The 18,741-nt window shown below is 43.0% G+C and overlaps 1 protein-coding gene across 2 annotated transcripts in view; it reads left to right on the top strand.

Annotated features, from left to right (window-relative positions):
• The first annotated feature begins 42 nt into the window (after nt 1-42).
• The window catches only part of LOC140187191 (monocyte to macrophage differentiation factor-like), a 56,499-nt gene continuing 37,800 nt past the window's right edge, over nt 43-18,741 (top strand). The window contains exon 1 of one of the 2 annotated variants that reach the window (XM_072242253.1): nt 43-158. In XM_072242253.1, coding sequence (XP_072098354.1) covers nt 127-158 — 32 coding nt within the window. In that variant the 5' untranslated portion in view covers nt 43-126. Of the gene's footprint in view, nt 159-8,389; nt 8,525-18,741 lie in introns of those variants that run through there. The other variant, XM_072242252.1, reaches the window with a different exon arrangement.

The raw sequence follows: 18,741 nt of genomic DNA, 5'->3' as shown, positions 1-18,741 counted from the left end.
CGCGCCCGGCTCATTGCAGCAGACATGCGCAGTGTTGAGGCGGAGAGCTGCCGGACGAGAGCCGGGAGGCTGGGAACTCTCGGCAGCAACGGCTTGGACGCGGTGACTGGGCTGCCACCGACCGCTATGGGCTACTTCAACCCGATGTCACAGATCAGGTGGGGGCCAACCCGGCCATAAAGAACTTCATTTCTTGCTTGCCAGTATGTCCAGCAGAATCTTAAGGAAATGGCTTTGTACAGGGGAGGTGGGAATCCGTGGGAGGAAAGGAAGGGGAGTGATCTGTGAGGGAGAGGAGGGAGGATAATCTCTGAGAAGAGGAATGAGGGGGTGATCTGTGGGGAGAGGAGGGAGGGGGAGATCTGTGGGGGAGAGGAGGGAGGGGGAGATCTGTGGGGGAGAGGAGGGAGGGGGTGATCTGTGGGGGAGAGGAGGGAGGGGGTGATCTGTGGGGAGAGGAGGGAGGGGAGATCTGTGGAGGAGAGGAGGGAGGATCATCTCTGAGAAGAGGAATGAGGGGGTGATCTGTGGGGAGAGGAGGGAGGGGGAGATCTATGGGGAGAGAGGAATGAGGGAGTGATCTGTGGGGGAGAGGTGGAGGGAGGGGGAGATCTGTGGGGGAGAGGAGGAGGGAGGGGGAGATCTGTGGGGGAGAGGAGGAGGGAGGGAGAGATCTGTGGGAGAGAGGAGGGCGGGGGAGATCTGTGGGGGAGAGGAGGAGGGAGGGAGAGATCTGTGGGAGAGAGGAGGGCGGGGGAGATCTGTGGGGGAGAGGAGGGGGAGATCTGGGGAGGGGAAGGAGGGGGCATCTATGGGGGAGAGGAGGGAGGGGAGATCTGTGGGGGAGGGGAGGGAGGGGGAGATCTGTGGGGGAGGGAAGGGGAGATCTGTGAGGGTGGGGAGGGAGGGGGAGATCTGTGGGGAGAGGAGGGGGTGATCTCTGAGGGAAGGGATGGAGAATGAGGTCTGTGGGGGAGGGGAGGGAGGGTGAGATCTGTGGGGGAGGGGAGGGAGGGGGGAGATCTGTGGGGGTGAGGAGGGAGAGTGTGATCTCAGTAGCTGAGGGGAGGTGTGATCTATGGGGGAGAGGAGGGGAGGGTGATCTGTAGGAGATGGTGGGGAGGGGAGGTATCTGCAAGGAGAAGGGGTAGCGAGAGTGAACTATGAGGTGGAGAAGATTGATTCATGGGTGAGGTTGAGGAGCGTCCATTATCAAGGACGCCCAATATCCAGGCCTAGCTCTCTTCTCAATGCTGCCATCAGGAAGGAGGTACAGGACTGGAAAAAGCTGCAGTAATTTGTAAACGGGGCCAGTTCCATCATGGGCACTGGCCTGCCCAGCATTGAGGACATCTTCAAAGGACGATGCCTCAAAAAGGATGCATCCATTGTTAACCCCGTCATCCTGGACATGTCCTCTTCTCATTATTATCATCTAGGAGGAGCTACAGGAGCCTGAAGACACACACCCAACCTGTCAGGGACAGCTTCTTCACTTCCACCATCAGATTTCTGAATAAACAATGAACGCATGAACACTACCTCAGTATTTTTTCCTCTCTTTTTGCACTGCTTATTTAATTTAATTCATATATACATAGCAATCAATCATTTTTTATTATTATGTATTTTTATGTACTGTTGCCACAGAACAACACATTTCACCACATATGCCAGTGATATTAAACCGGAATCTGATTCCCTCAGCCATCAGGCTTTTGAACCTAAGATGATAACTTCACTCTTCCCATCACTGTTCCCATAATCTGTGGACTCACTTTCAAGGACTTTTCATCTCATGTTCTCAATATTTATTTATTATTTTTATTATTTTTGTATTTGCACAGTTTGTTGTCTTTTGCACACTGGTTGTTTGTTCGCACTGCTGGGTGTGGTTTTTCATTGGTTCTGTTGTGTTTCTTATACTTCTCTGAATGCCCGCAAGAAAATGAAACTCAAGACTGAATGTAGTACCATATATGTACTTTAATAATAAATTTACTTTGAACTTTGGATTGTAATGGGGATATCCGGATAGGAGAAATCTGATTTGAGATGTGTTGGATATTGTGATGATTTAGTGATAAAGACCTGGACAAAGAGGAGGCAATTGGATAATAAAATGCTGAGAGTACCTTGGACTGTAATTGATCACTTCATTAGCATTTAACAATGCAGACGTGGTAGCTTGTGAAAGATGTTTTGCACTGAAACTATTTGTTTATAGTTCACTGCTGTGTTTCTAGACTAACTTGTTTCATGTCTGGTTTCCAACTTTCTGATTGTTTTCACGTTACCTGAGTGATAATAATACAAGAAACAAGTTGCAGAAAAGACCAATTTGACTGTCAAGTCTGTTCTGCCTTCTTACCTATTCTTGTTTCAAAACCACTTTCCTCTTTCCGTAATCCCTTGATTCTGTTGTAGCTTTAAATGTCTATCTTTAAAGGTCATGTTTAGTGACTCTACTTCCACAGCTCACTGGAGCTGGGAATTCTAAATAATCACAATCTTCTGACATCCCTGTTTCTTTCAGAAGTGGACAAACCCTTATTCTGAGACTGTGTCCCCTATAGATACCTCCACTGAGGAAAATAACTTCCCAGCATTCACTTGCCAATCCCTCTCAGAACCTAATAGTTCAATAAAATCACCTCGAATCGTAAAGGTCTAATCTTCTCAACCCTTCTTCATCAGAATCAGAATCGGAATCAAGTCTATTATCACCGGCAAGTGACGTGAAATTTGTTAACTTAGCAGCAGCAGTTCAATGCAATGCATAATCTAGCAGAGAGAAAAAATAATAATAAATAAAACTTAATAAACAAGTAAATCAATTACATATGTTGAATAGATTTTTTAAAAACATGCAAAAACAAATACTGTATATTAAAGAAAAGTGAGGTAGTGTCCAAAGCTTCAATGTCCATTTAGGAATCGGATGGCAGAGGGGAAGAAGCTGTTCCTGAATCGCTGAGTGTGTGCCTTCAGGCTTCTGTGTCTCCTACCTGATGGTAACAGTGAGAAAAGGGCATGCCCTGGGTGCTGGAGGTCTCTAATAATGGATGCTGCCTTTCTGAGACACCACTCCCTAAAGATGTCCTGGGTACTTTGTAGGCTAGTACCCAAGATGGAGCAGACGGAGCTGACTAGATTTACAACCTTCTGCAGCTTCTTTCGGTCCTGTGCAGTAGCCCCTCCATACCAGACAGTAATGCAGCCTGTCAGAATGCTCTCCACGCTACAGCTATAGAAGTTTTTGAGAGTATTTGTTGACATGCCAAATCGTTTCAAACTTCTAATAAAGTATGGCCGCTGTCTTACATCATCACTTCATCCCAGCAATCAACCTTGTGAACTTTTTCTGCTCTACTTCCAATGTAAGCACATACTTTTGAGTATGATGTTTGGTTGTTAACTCAGACTGAGCACAGTGCATTTATTATTGATAATGTGACCATGTATGAGAGAGCAAACATTTGCCCATTTTCAGAATCAGAATCAGGTTTAGTATCACTGACAGATGTGATGAAATGTGTTGTTTTGCGGAAGCTGTGCAGCGCAACACAGAACAACTACTGTCGGTTACAATAATAAATAGTGTAGAAGACAAATGAGTCCACATTCATGGGTTTATGGAGCATTCAGAAAAATGATAGCAAAGGAGAAGGAGCTGTTCTTAAAGTGTTGAGTGTGCGTCTTCAGACTACTGTACCTCCTCCCTGATGGGAGTAACTTGAAGCCCCTGATGGGAGTATGTCGTGGATGGTGAGGGTCTTTAATGATGGATGCTGTCATCTTAAGGCCCGCCTCTTGACAATGCCCTCAATGTCTGAGAGGGTTGTGCATGTGACAAGCAGCTGAATTTATAAGCCTCTGCAGCCTCTAGTGATCCAGTGCTTTGGAGGCTCAATGCCAATCTGTGAAGCAATCAGTCAGAATGCTCTCCACAGTACATCTATAAAAATGAGCAAGAATCTTTGGTGACATACCATACCTCCTCAAACTCCTCATGAAATAGAGATGCTGGTGTGCCACTTTCATGATTGCGGAGTCTGAGATGTTTCGGAGTACTTGGAGGCACATGATAAAATAGGTTAAAGTCAGCATGGTTTCTTCAAGGGAAAATTTTGCCTGACAAATCTGTTGGAATTCTTTAAAGATATTGTAGCCTAACATCTGTTTTGCAGTTGTACAGATACTTTAAAGCCTATTGGAGAGTCAGTGAGATTGCGTGTGTTGTAGACTTCCTGTGGCGATATAGGCAAATTGCATTGGGTCCAGGTCCCTGCTCAGACAGGAGTTAATTCTAGCCATGAATTAGAATCAGATTTAATATCACGGGCATATGTCATGCAATTTGTTCTTTTGCAGCAGCAGTACCTTGCAATATATATTTTTAAAGCTATAAATTAAAATAAAATTAAATCAAGTAAGTTTTGCCAAAAGAAAGCGAAAGAATAGTGAAAGAATCATGTGCCTCCAAGTACTCCGAGGTGGTGTTCCTGGGACTATTGTCCATTTGGAACTCTGGTGGCGGAGGGAAGAAGCTGTTCCTGAAATGTTGAGTGTGTGCCTTTAAGCTCCTTGATTCTAGCAATGCGAAGATGACATGTCGTGGATGATGTGTGTCCTTAATGATGGATACAACTTTCTTGAGGCATCGCTTTTGAAGGTGTCCTCATTGCTGGAGAGGCTAATGCCCATGGTGGAGCTGTCTGAGTTTACAACCCTCTGCAGTTTTTTTCAGATCCTCTGCATTGTTCTCTCCATACCAGACAGTGATGCAATCAGTTAGAATCTCTCCACAGTACATCTGTAGAAATCTGTGAGAGTCTTTGATGACATACCAAGTCTCCTCAAACCCCTAATGAAACATAACCGGCATTGTGCTTTCTTTGTAATCAATATGTTGGGCTCAGGATAGATCTTCAGACATAATGACACCCAGGAACTTGAAACTGCTCACCCTTTCCACTGCTGAACCCTTGATGAGGAATGGTGTGTGTTCCCTCAATTTCCCCTTCCTGAAGTCCACAATCAATTCCTTGGTCTTACTGATATTGAGTGCAAGGGTGTTGTTCTGCCACTGCTCAACCAGCTGATCTACCTTGCTCCTGTACGCCTCCTCATCACCGTCTGAAATTCTGTCAACAATAGTTGTGTCATCAGTAAATTTATAGATGGCATTTGAGTTGTACCTAGCCACACAGCATTGGGTTTGGAGAGAGTAGAGTAGTGGGCTAATCACATATCCTTGAGGTGCTCCAGTGTTGATTGTCAGCGAAGTGGAGATGTTGTTTCTGATCCACACAGACTGTGGTCTCCCAATGAGGAAGTCAAGGATTCATTTGCAAATGGAGGTACAGAGGCCCATATTTTGTAGCTTATTAATTAGAACTCAGAGTATGATTGTGTTAAACACTGAGCTGTAATCAATACACAAGGACACGGACCTGCTGCAATTTGCCTAATGCCACGATAGGTCTACAGCAGATGAAATCTCATTGGCGGTCCACTTGATCTTGGATCACCTGGACAATAGTAGTACCTACAACAGGTTGCTGTTTAAAAGTGCATATGATAACAGCACAATACACCTTCAGTTTGGTCTGTGGTGGGCTGATTCCTCTTCTAAAAGTAGGGCTGGCTTTTGCTGCCCTGTTGTTGACTTCATCATCAATGTTGACTGATCTTGACCGAGTGCTGTTAAGGTATGTGAACTTGACCACTGCTGAAAGCCTCTGCGTATTCACTAGATGTTTTGTTCTATGTCTGGGGTGTTTGCTACAGGTTAGTGGATGACTACCATTTTCTTCGTGATAATTGTGAGGCTAAAGTTATGTCAAGCATTGGCAAACTCGCCCAAGTTTCCTGCATTGAGTATACAGTCATCAGCAAAGGGGAAATCCATTAAGGTGGTTTCTTGTTCTTCAGTTTTGGCTATCACTTTACAAGGTTATTCAATTCATTATGTTGATACAAAACATACAAAATTCAAACATGTTTGAAGTACTCATAAAGGCTAATGAAATAGCTTGTCATTGGAGCTGGAATAAAAAGTTATGCAGCACGGTAGATAATGTAGATTTGAACAGAGAATTGTTGAGCGGCATTGATAAATTAAGCAAACAAGCAAAACTGTAACAAGCTATTCAGTGAAGGGAAATTGGAAGATATTTGGTCCATAGGAAGAAGGACCACGAAATATACCAAACTGGAAAGAGTTATGCAGAGAGATACAGAAATCAATTATAAAAAAAACTAATGATCAGCTTTCTAACAAAGACAATAAGAGCACTTTTACACTGTTGTCAACTTCGCTCAATTTTGTTTCATCTGTGAACCTGCTAACATCTGCATTGGCATATATTCCAAACATCAGGGATCTTAGCACCAATACCCATAGATCACCACAGGTCCCTCACAGCCAATCACAAAAACAACCCTCTATTATAACCTTCTGTCTCCTGTTGCTAATTTTGGATTCATTCCATGGACTGTTTGGACCAGTCTCCCTATTGGGACCGTGTCAAAAGCCTTACAGAAATCCATGTAATAAACATCTGCTCCTTGGCTCTCATCAATATACTTTGTTACTTACTCAAAAAATTCATTCAGATTGGTCAGAGTAGATACTGTATGCCCTTGACAAAGCCATACTAGTTATATCTGATTAGTCCCTGGCTTCCCAAGTAGTCAGTAATCCTGTCCCTCAAAGTTTTTCCTCCGATTAGCTAGGCTACTACTGATGTTAGGCTCGTAGATCTGTAATCCAGGGTGGAATGGTATTTAGTGGTTAGCACAATGCTTACGGCACCAGCTGTAATATTGGGGTTCAATTCTTGCCAGTGCTTGTGAGGAGTTTGTACATTTTCCCCTTGACCTCAAATCAGATTCAGATTTATCACATTTACATTGAAATGTACAGTGGAATGTGGTTGTGTTGATTACCAACACACCTAAAGGTTGTGCTGGGGGCAGCCCACAAGTGTTGCCACACATTCTGGTGCCAACATAGCATGCCCATCATGCTTGGCAGAACCACTCAGAACACAACAAAGTACAACAAAACAAGCCCCTTTCCTCTCTCATATTCTCACTCCTACCAGTACTTGGCAAGTGATAAACTGTGCGGGCTCTCTGATGAAACCATATGAATGACCGGATTGTTCTCTGTTCGCCTCCTGCGTTTTTGGACATCAAGACCAAGGCGCGTGAGGCTGCACATTGTTGCTATCATGATGTCAGGCTAATTAGGGGGAAAACCATTGGAGTCTTGTGTCAGGGTTAAAATTTTAAATCCAAGAAAATTATTATATAATTTATAGGCATCCGTTAGTCTCATGAGACCATGTAAGGTTTCCAGGGTGCAGGCCTAGGCAAGGTTGTATGGAAGACCAGCAGTTGCCCATGCTGCAAATCTCCCCTCTCCATGCCACCAATGTTGTCCAAGGGAAGGGCATTAGGATCCATACAGCTTGGAGTGCCTTGCTCAAGGCCACACACGCTGCCTCAGCCAAAGCTTGAACTAGCGACCTTCAAATCACTAGACGTCCGCCTTAACCACTTGGCCAAGCACCAACACATTGTATAATTAATCACTTGACTTTAAAAGAAGACTGGACTACCTTCAGAAAAAAATATTCAGTAATCAATATTGGTGAGCAATTTCACAACTACTTAATAGACAGGTTTTTAAATGTTACTGTTGGTGTTTCTTTTATATAATGACAGTGAATCCCTTGTGCATAGCTTGTTTCTGTCAACAAGTAAGCTTCATTAGTGCTGGAGGGACAATTTATTAATTACTGCATGGTCTATGTCTCGCACACAAATCACACAGAGAGCTACTATTGACGAGGTGCAAAGAAGTTGCTGTAACTCCCTATACGTAGCCTCAATGAGCAGAATAGCATGAACATTGAAGGAGCGGAGCGATTCCACATTGCCCAAGTTAGATTCAGAATAAGATTCAATCAATATTATCTCGCCAAATACTCCCTGAGTGGGTACAGCTCGGGACTCCTACAGCAAAGTTGAGCTCCCCTACTGAAGAAGGGTCTCAGCCTGAAATGTCAGCTCTTTATTCCTCTCCATGGATGCTGCCTGACCTACTGAGTTCCTCCAGCATTTTGTGTGTGTGCAAACATGAGGAAATCTGCAGATGCTGGAATTTCAAGCAACACACATAAAAGTTGCTGGTGAACGCAGTTACTCTGAATTTCCAGAATCTGCAGAATCTCTTGTGTTCTTGACATTGTCCCGTCAGATACTTTCCAAGATAGGAAAAAAAAAGAAAGCCCCTAACTCCGAGTGGAGTCATCGGGACGCCGTCATGACGGCGTTTTTTTTGTTTTTGCAGGCTTTCTTATCTTTACGAGGCCGAGTTGCTAGCTCAACGCTCAACCCAGCACGGATGGAAAGCGTGTAAGGGAGCCAGTTGGATTCGAACTCGGGAGCCTTCGCTCCGAAGTCCGGCACTGATGCCACTACGCCACCAGCCAGCTGCTTTCCGAGATAGGTACTTACTTAAGCCCCTCACCCCTACTGAGCCGCTACCAGCAGCTTTCTAGAGCCCTCAATCCTGAACCAGTCTTTCAAGTTGTCCCCAGGTGTAGCCCATCTTCTCAAAGATCCTTCCTCTCCCAGGGTTGAGGTCTTTTGTGCTTCTGTTGGCGTTTCTGTAGCTCTGTGTTCTTATGGGATGGGGTTGCTAGCCCCATGCCTAACCCTCCTCTTGCAGCCGGTCTTGGGACCATCTATGCAGGGTTCAAGATAGGTAAAGCAAAGGTTAAATGGAAAGGAAAACTGTTGTAGATCAAACACTTCCAGGTCAGCTATAATTTGGGTTAAAGTACATTTTTAACTGAATGATTTGAGAAGCATACATTCATTATCATTTGAAAGAGTTCCTATTCCTGCATTTGTTTAACTCTGCATTTTTTTTTCATTAGCACTACTAATGACTTCTGGTACTATTGTGAATTGAGCAAGCTTGGATTAAATTGACTGAGAAATAAATCCACTAAAAAGGGAAGGGCAGAAATGCTCTGAGGTGACTGGAGGATGTTGAAGTTGAGTTAACAGCGATTCATATTGATCAATAAGTAAAGTGACAGTGCCAGTGGATGGATGCCTAGTCTGATTGATGTATTGGAAATGTTAAGTGTAACTTCATGGCAATTGATTGTTTCTCTTTAAGAAAAATAATAAAAAGGTTGAGAGAGGGACTGGAATGGGTGTCTAATGTTCCAGGCTTTGATATTTTAGAAAAGATAGAGAAGGGGTAAAAGAGGGGGTATAGTTGTTCTATTAATCAAGGACAATTTCACAACTGCACTCAGAGGGCCATGATGGAGGGCTCATCCAAATAGCCTATATGGGTAAAACTCAAAAATAAGAAGAATGCAACCTCTGATGGGGTTATACTACAGGCCTCCATAGCCTTTAGAACATTGAGGAACTGAATTCAGGCAGATCATGAAAGGTAATAGGTGACTTCAATTTCTCTAATATAGACTGGAACCTCCTTAAAGCACGAGGTTTGCTTTAAGGAGGGAGAGAATTTGATAGAAGCATTCAGGAGAGTTTCTTAAATCAATATGTAGATAGTCCAACTGGGTCTAGTGTCGGGTAATGAGCCGGGTTACTGACCTTTCAGTGTGAGAACAGTTAGGGAACAGAGACCACAACTCTTAAGTTTTAAGAAAGCTATAGATAAGGGTAAGTATGGACCTTGCAGGAGAGTACTAAATTGAAGCAGGACAAATTACTAAAGTATTAGGCAGGAACTATGAAGAGTTATTTGGAAACAGCTGTTTATGAGCAAATCCACATCTGACATGTGGTGAGGGGTGTTTAAAGATCAACTGCTCAGAGTAAAGACGGGTGTGTTGCCGTAAGAAGAAATGACTAGCATAGCAAGGTCAGCGAACCTTGGATGTCAAGAGAGGTGGTGAATTTAGTTAAGAAGGAAAAGGAAGCATATGCAAAATTTAAGAAGCTAAGAAAAAGGGAGATAGGAAAGCTGCGTGAGAGTATTACATTCAGTTCTAATTCCCCTTGCCTTCATAGGAAGGATGTAGAAGGTGCGGAAGTTCACTAGGATGCTGCCTGGATTACAGGGCATATGCTGTAAGGACAGGTTGAGCAAACTTCAAACTTCACAGTAAATGTATTATCAAAGTACACATATGTCAACATATACAACCGTGAGATTCATTTTCTTGCAGGCATACATAGTATATCCAAGAAACACAATAGAATCAATGTAAGACCACACCCAACAGGACGAATAAACTGTACAAAAACAAAAAGAAAGAAAAAAAGTAAACAAGCAATAAATATCGAGAACATGAGGTGAAGAATCCTTGAAAGTGAGTCCATAGGTTGTAGGAACAGTTCAGTTATTTATTCATTATTTATTGAGATACGGCCTGGAGTAAGCCCTTGCAGCCCTTCAAGCCATGCTGCCCGGTAACCCCCGATCTAACCCAAGCCTAATCATGGGACAATTTACAATGACCAATTAACCTGCCAACTGGTACGTCTTTGGACTGTGAGAAGAAACCAGAGCACCCCAAGGAAACCCACACAGTCACAGGGAGAATGTACAAACTCTTTACAGGCAGCAGTAGGACTTGAACCTGGGTTGCTGGTACTGTAAAGTGTTGCACCTTGCAGTCCCATGGGCACCACGCCCCAAGTTGAGCAAAGTTATCCCCTCTGGTTCAAGAGCCTGATAGTTGAGGGGTAATAACTGTTCCTGAACCTGGTGGTGTGGGTCCTGAGGCTCCTGTGCCTTCTTCCTAATGGCAGCAGCGAGAAGAGAGCATGGCCTGGATGGTGGGTACCCTGATGATGAATGCTGCTTTCCTACAACAACACTCATATAGGTGTGCTAAGTGGTGGGGAGGGCTTTACCCGTGATGGACTGGGCTGTATCCACTACTTTTTGTAGGATTTTCTGTTCAAAGGCATTGGTGTTTCCATACTAGGTTGTGATGCAGCCAGTCAATATAATCTCCACTACACATCTATAGAAGTTTGTCAAAGTTTTAGATATCATGCCGAACCTTTGCAAACTTCCAAGGAAATAGAGGTTCTGTTTTGCTTTCTTCATAATGGCACTCACCGGGCTGAGGGTAGATACTCTGAAATGATTAACACCAAGGAATTTAAAGTTGCTGACTATTTCTGTCTGATCTCCTGATGATGACTGGCTCATGGACCTCTTGTTTCCTCCTCCTGAAGTCAATAAACATCTCCTTGGTGTTGCTGACATTGAGTAAGAGGTTGTTGTTGTGATACCACTCAGCCAGATTTTCATTCTCCCTCCTATCTGCTGATTCATCGCAGCCTTTGATTCAGCCTACAATAGCGGTGTTGTCAACAAACTTAAGTATGGCTCTGGAACTGTGCTTAGCCTTGCAGTCATAAGTATAAAGTGAGTAGAGCACGGGGCTAAAGCAGAGAGCCTTGTGGTGCTAATGGAGATCGTGGAGGAGCTGTTTTTGCCAATCCAAACTGGTTGGGCTCTGCAAGTGAAGAAATCGAGGTTCAAAATACACAAGGAGGTATTGAGGCCAAAATGTTGAAGCTTTTTGGTTAGTTTTGAGAGGAAAACTTGGGTTGTTTTCTGAGAAAACATTATGCACATTGTGTCATGGGATATTAAGCCATCTCACTGGTTTGCAAAAGAAAATGTTTTCATATACTCACAGAAAAGTATTGTTACTAAGCTTGTTTCTGATTAAAATGTGATTTAACTTCCAACACTCAATGCATTCCTGATTGTCATTGAGATCTCTGACCACCAACACTTTTAAATACAAATTTGTGCATGATCCAAATTCTTTGCCCTTGGAGGTCAAGACTGGAATCATTCTTGAGTTCCTAACCTCATGATTATTCCCAGCAATTTCTTCTGATCTCTGCCACATGTTTCCTCCAGGTGCAAGCATACCAAGACTAAATGTCCTTACAGAGATGTACCTGACCAACTCCTGGCAAGAGTGCTGAGCACCAGCCTTGGAAAGTCTCCATGGAATTTCTACCACGAGGCTACTCAGATCTCTTTGGTCTCCAAGGTCAAAGTTAACTGAATTCTCCCATCATTGCAGCTTTCAATCACACAATAGCTGTAAGAGTTTGTTCTGTATGGTAGGATACCCGATGCTGAAAACATTGAAAGCCTGTTGTAGATCAATATGGAACTGTGCCGAAACCAACAATGTCAATTCATTGCAGTGTTTCACTGAGAAAAGTAACAAACCTGGTGTGTAAACCTCACTATTTCTAGATCCAAATTAGTGAGTCAAAGTGTTTTTTTTGTTTAATATTTTTTTCAGTAAATGGTAAATAGGGTAGACAGTGCCATCGAGTGCATCGCTGTATCATGCAAGTATTACAAACAGTTGCTCTTCCCTCTAAGGAGAAATCTTCTCAGTACTCTAAATTAGACTGGTTTAGGCTGAGCATTGCTTTCTAAGGTGCCATTGCCAAGTGCTGCTGGTTATTTGTGTTTTCACTAGACACAGTACAGTGCAAGCCAGTTTTTGCTCTGTCTGTCAAACCACAAGGCTTTATTTTTTTCCATTTTAACATTTACCCCTTTGAAAAACCATTGGTAATCTTCTAAATATGTCTCAAGAAATCTAATTATTCTAGTATTGTTCTTCGGATGGCCCTTGGGATATTTGATCTACTAAAGGGGATGTATCAATACAAATGATTGCTCTGGTAATTTGGGTCTTGGCCCTGTTTCAAATTGTAACACACTTAACCTTTTGTTAGATAGCTCTGGGATTAAGTCTTGTTCCAGAGGCGCAAATGCAAAAACATCAGAAGATTGTAAGAATTAAGAAGAAGAAAACATTCAGCCCTATGAACCAGCTCTATCATTCACTAAGATGGTTGATCTGTTTGTGATCTCACTGCTTTTTGCCTACCTCTGCCCTCACAATGCCAATCAAAGACTTACCTACTTCTTTCTCAAAGCTATTTAAAGATACTCTTTCCACTATGATTCAAGGGAGAAAAAGTTTCAAGGACACTCAGAGCTCCTTTCGATGTTTAAACACTCATCCCTGATTCTAGATTCTTGCATAAGAGGGAACATCTCTGCATATCCATGTCCAAAGACCCTGAGAAGCTAGGCTAACACTCCAGTACAGTGCTGATAAAATGGGAGTTTCTCTCTGCCTGGCCTGGTTTGGTACCAATCAGGTAGGCCTCAGCTGATGAATAGATGGTCCTCTATTCACTATTTGAAATTGCACCATTAATTATTTGCGCACAGATTTGTTTCCAAAGTCTCTCTGGGCTTTTATTGCTCTTTGGTTCTGGGAGAGAAAATAACTTCATCATCATCATCATCAGGTGCCGTGCCCAGTTTAAGCTTTGACTGCCATGGCCCACACACTCCTGTTTCGGGTCAAGTGGGTCAATTCATCGGTATTCATTTCCAGTTCTCTGGCTGCGGTCTCCATCATCCTTTGTCTTTGCCTTCCTCTTGCTTTGTTCCCTTCAATCTTTCCCATAATTACTGTGCATTCTAACTCCTCTTTGCTAATCACATGTCCAATGAAGTCACGTTGCCTTTTCATGATCTCATACATTATTTCTCTTTTTGAGCTTGCTCTGTTCATGACGTCCTCATTAGATATTCGTTTTGTCCATGATATTCTTTGTATCCTCCTCAAAAACCACAACTCTGCTGCTTCAATTCATTTCCTCATGTTACTAGATAATGTCCAACATTCTGAGCCATATAATATAACTGGATAAACGTAACATTTCAGTGCTCTGAGGCAGGTTGTCATGCCTAGTTTAGTGTTGGTCAGTATACTCTTCATTCTCGTAAAGGTATCTTTTTCCATCCCTAGTCTTCTTTTGATGTCCATGTCACACCTGCCATCTGATGTCACACAGCTTCCTAAGTAGCAAAAGTTCTGTACTTTTATTCTATACAAAATAACTTCATATTTTGAAAAACAGGTATTACTGGCAAGACTAATATTTATACCCCACCCTAATTCCCTTTAAGGTGATGTTGAATTACTGTAGTTCTCATCATGAAGACTGATGATCCACTGTGCTTTTGTTTTACACATTTCCAGGATTTAGAACCAGCCGATTGAAGGAAGAACGAGATATTTCCAAGGTTGGCTTGTTTGCAGCTTGGGGGTGGTGTTCTTAGACACTGTCCTAAATACAAGAGATTCTACAGATGCCGGAAATCTTGAGCAACACATACAAAATACTGGAGGAATTCAGCAAGTCAGGACTGAGGAAGGGTCACAGCTTGAAATGTTGACTGTTTATTTCCCTCTATAGATGCTGCCTGACATGCTGAGTTCCTCCAGCACTTTGTGTGTGTTGCTGCCCTTCTTGATGGCAGTAATGGTGGGATTTGAAGGTGCTGTTGGATTAGCAAGGGCATCTTACTGCAGTGCATTGTGCTGATACAAAGGGTACGGGGAGAAGGCAGGGGAGTGGGGATGACAGGAAGATTTGGATCAGCCCATGATTGAATGGCAGAGCAGACTCGATGAGCTAAATGGCCTACTTCTGCTCCTATATCTTGTGGTCTAACATTGTTGTCACCATGCATGCAGACAAAGAAAATTGCAATTTGTTTGTATCATAGAAACATAGAAAAACATACAGCACGATACAGGCCCTTCGGCCCACAAAGCTGTGCTGAACATGTCCCTACCTTAGAACTACCTAGGCTTTACCCATAACCCTCTATTTTTCTAAGCTCCATGTACCCATCCAGGAGTCTCTTAAAAGACCCAATTGTTTCCGCCTCCACCGCCGCTGCCGGCAGCCCATTCCACGCACCCACCACTCTCTGAGTATATTAAAAAAAACTTACGCCGACATCTCCTCTGTACCTACTTCCAAGCACCTTAAAACTATGCCCTCTCGTGCTAGCCATTTCAGCCCTGGGAAAAATCCTCTGACTATCCACACGATCAAATGCCTCTCATTATCTTGTACACCTCTATCAAGTCACCTCTCATCCTCCGTCGCTCCAAGGAGAAAAGACCGAGTTCACTCAACCTATTCTCATAAGGCATGCTCCCCAATCCAAGCAACATCCTTGTAAGTCTCCTCTGCACCCTTTCTGTGGTTTCCATGTCCTCCTTATAGTGAGGTGACCAGAATTGAGCACAGTACTCCAAGTGGGGTCTGACCAGGGTCCTATATAGCTGCAACATTACCTCTCGGCTCTTAAATTCAATCCCACGATTGATGAAGGCCAATGCACCATATGCCTTCTTAACCACAGAGTCAACCTGCGTAGCAGCTTTGAGTGTCCTATGGACTCGGACCCCAAGATCCCTCTGATTCTCCACACTGTCAAGAGTCTTACCATTAATGCTATTTCTGCCATCATATTTGACCTACCAAAATGAACCACCTCACACTTATCTGGGTTGAACTCCATCTGCCATTTCTCAGCCCAGTTTTGCATCCTATCAGTGTCCCGCTGTAACCTCTGGCAGCCCTCCACACTATCCACAACACCCCCAACCTTTGTGTCATCAGGTAATTTACGAACCCATCCCTCCACTTCCTCATCCAGGTCATTTATAAAAATCACAAAGAGTAGGGGTCCCAGAACAGATCCCTGAGGCACACCACTGGTCTCCAGCCTCCATGCAGAATATGACCCGTCTACAACCACTCTTTGCCTTCTGTGGGCAAGCCAGTTCTTGATCCACAAAGCAATGTCCCCTTGGATCCCATGCCTCCTTACTTTCTCAATAAGCCTTGCATGGGGTACCTTATCAAGTGCCTTGCTAAAATCTATATACACTACATCTACAGCTCTACCTTCATCAATGTGCTTAGTCACATCCTCAAAAAATTCAATCAGGCTCGTAAGGCACGACCTGCCTTTGACAAAGCCATGCTGACTATTCCTGATCATATTATGCCTCTCCAAATGTTCATAAATCCTGCCTCTCAGGATCTTCTCCATCAACTTACCAACCACTGAAGTAAGACTCACTGGTCTATAATTTCCTGGGTTATCTCTACTCCCTTTCTTGAATAAGGGAACAATATCGGCAACCCTCCAATCCTCCGGAACCTCTCCTGTCTTCGATGATGCAAAGGTCATTGCCAGAGGCTTAGCAATCTCCTCCCTCGCTTCCCACAGTAGCCTGGGGTACATCCTGTCCGGTCTGGGTGACTTATCCAACTTGATGCTTTCCAAAAGCTTCAGCACATCACTTTCCTTAACATCTACATTCTCAAGCTTTTCAGTCCACTGCAAGTCATCCCTACAATCGCCAAGATCCTTTTCCATAGTGAATACTGAAGCAAAGTATTCATTAAGTACCTCCACTACTTCCTACACACTTTTCCATTGTCACACTTGATTGGTCCTATTCTCTCATGTCTTATCCTTTTGCTCTTCACTATCATCTGTCATTATCCACTCTTTTCATTTGTTGCTTTGTCTCTTCTCATCCTCTTTGCTCTCGAAGTCTTGCATCCACATCATATAAGGTGGGTGCGTTCAGATGAATGGATACATCTTATCTACTGTAATATCAGAAACCATATATATGGGTGTCACAGGGAACTGGTGGTTGGTACAACTGCCTCACATCTCCATGGTTCCAGGTTTAATCCTGATTTCAAGTGCTGTCCTTGTGGAGTATGCATTGCTAGTATAACTATTGATTCTGAGCTGCCCAATAGTGTAGATTAATGATAAAATCAATCAAAGTGTTTTGATGTTTGTATGTGTGTGTGAGAGAAAGAATAGTGGTACAAGAACATAAGGAATCACAAAAGGTTGCAGGTGCTGGAATCTGGACCAACACTTAGATGCTGTAGGAACCCAGCAGGTCAGACAGCTCTGTGGAGAGAAATGAACTTCACATTTTGGGACAAAAACCTTCATTTGGACTGAAAGATAGGAGGGAGGTAGCCAATAAAAAGGTGGAAGGAAGGGGTGGAGCAAGAGCTGATAGGTGATAGATGGATCCAGGTGATGGGCTGGGAGGGGAGAGAATGTAGATCCAAACTGAGAGATGTGATATAGGACCGAGGATGATCGAATCTGAAGGAAGGTGGAGTATGGAATCAAGGAGTAGGTGGGAGTAGTAAATGTGGGGAACCAGTGGGAGGAGTGTGTGTGATTGACAGATGGATCTGGAAGAGAGAGGAAAGGGATAGAGGGGAAGTACTTTACTAAAAGTTGGTGAACTCATTGTTCGTGCTGCAGATTTGTAGGTTACTCAGGCAGAATATAAGGTGTAGAAAATGGTGGGGGAAGGGGAATGTGACTAATGAGACTGTTCTCCTGGGAAGCAGCATGGAACTTCTGGGCTCCATGTCATTCCAGGTATATGATGAAATCTGTATGAAATTAGCAATATCCTTTAAATTATGAAATAATTTGCTTGGTACTTTTTATAATTAATGATAATTCTCAGTAACTCCAAGATAAGGCACTTCTTAATTTTAATTCATAACCGGCCTTGAAATTGAAGATGACTAGAAAAAAAAGTTAGTAAGATTGAAACCTGTTTCAAATTTAGCCTTTCCTTCATTAAAATCAAGACCAAAGCAAGAAGAGAGCTTCCTGCCTGTATGCAGCCCTTTGCCTTGCCGTTGCAATGCTTTATAATTCTACTGACTTGTATATTGATTGTTTCAAAGGTATGGTATTTTATTATGTACATTGCACCTGGAATTTGAACTAATGAGTTAAATTCAATTCAAAATACATTGCAAGTTTAAAGTACTGCAAAGAGAAATGTTAGTTAATGATTGTTGTTTCTTGGTAGATGGAAGTGACAGTCTAAACAGAGAATGCTCAGCAGGTCAAGGAGTTTCAGGTCATATTTTTCTTTCCAAAGATACTATCTGACCTGCTAAACATTTACAACATTCTCTGCTTTTATTTTCAGATTTCAGAACTTGCAGCTTTTATTCTTTTGTATCTAATTGAAGTGCTGAAGATTGCACTTCTCACAATCCCAAGTTGTTTGTCTTCTAGTTTTCCCTCTATATTTTGCATACAACTGTTCTTTATTTCTTAATATATCCCTCTTTCTGTTTATATAAGAAGTTAATATCACTGAGGACCTAACCTGGATGCAACATATTGATACAGCTATAAAGAAGGCAAGACCATAAGATTTAGTAGCAGAATTAGGCTATTTGGCCATCGAGTCTGCTCCAGCATTTCATCATAGCCGATCCATTTTCCCTCTCAGTCCTAATCTCCTGCCTTCTTCACCCCCTCCCTCCCGTATCCCTTCATGTCCTGACAAATCAAAAATTTATCAACATCTGCCTTAAATATACATAAAGACTTGGCCTCCACAACTGCCTGTGGCAACAAATTCCACAGATTCACCGCTCTGTAGCTAAAGAAATTCCTCATCTCCATTCTAAAAGGACGGCCCTCTATTCTGAGGCTATGTCTTTAGTCTTAGACTTTCCCACCATAGGAAACATCCTCTCCACATCCACTCTATCAAGGCTTTTCACCATTTGATTGGTTTCAATTAGGTTACTTCTCATTCTTCTGAATTCTAGTGAGTACAGGCCCAGAGCCATCAAATGCTCTTCATGTGACAAGCTGTTCAATCCCTTGAACTCTCTCTAGTTTCAGCATGTCCTTTCTAAGGGGCCCAAAAAATTGATCGTGTGGGTAGTCGGAGGCTTTTTACCCAGGGCTGGAATGACTAGCACGAGAGGACA

Source organism: Mobula birostris, chromosome 24, assembly GCF_030028105.1.
Source record: "Mobula birostris isolate sMobBir1 chromosome 24, sMobBir1.hap1, whole genome shotgun sequence".
Lineage (NCBI taxonomy): Eukaryota > Metazoa > Chordata > Chondrichthyes > Myliobatiformes > Myliobatidae > Mobula > Mobula birostris.
This window is presented reverse-complemented; position numbering and strand designations above follow the sequence as displayed.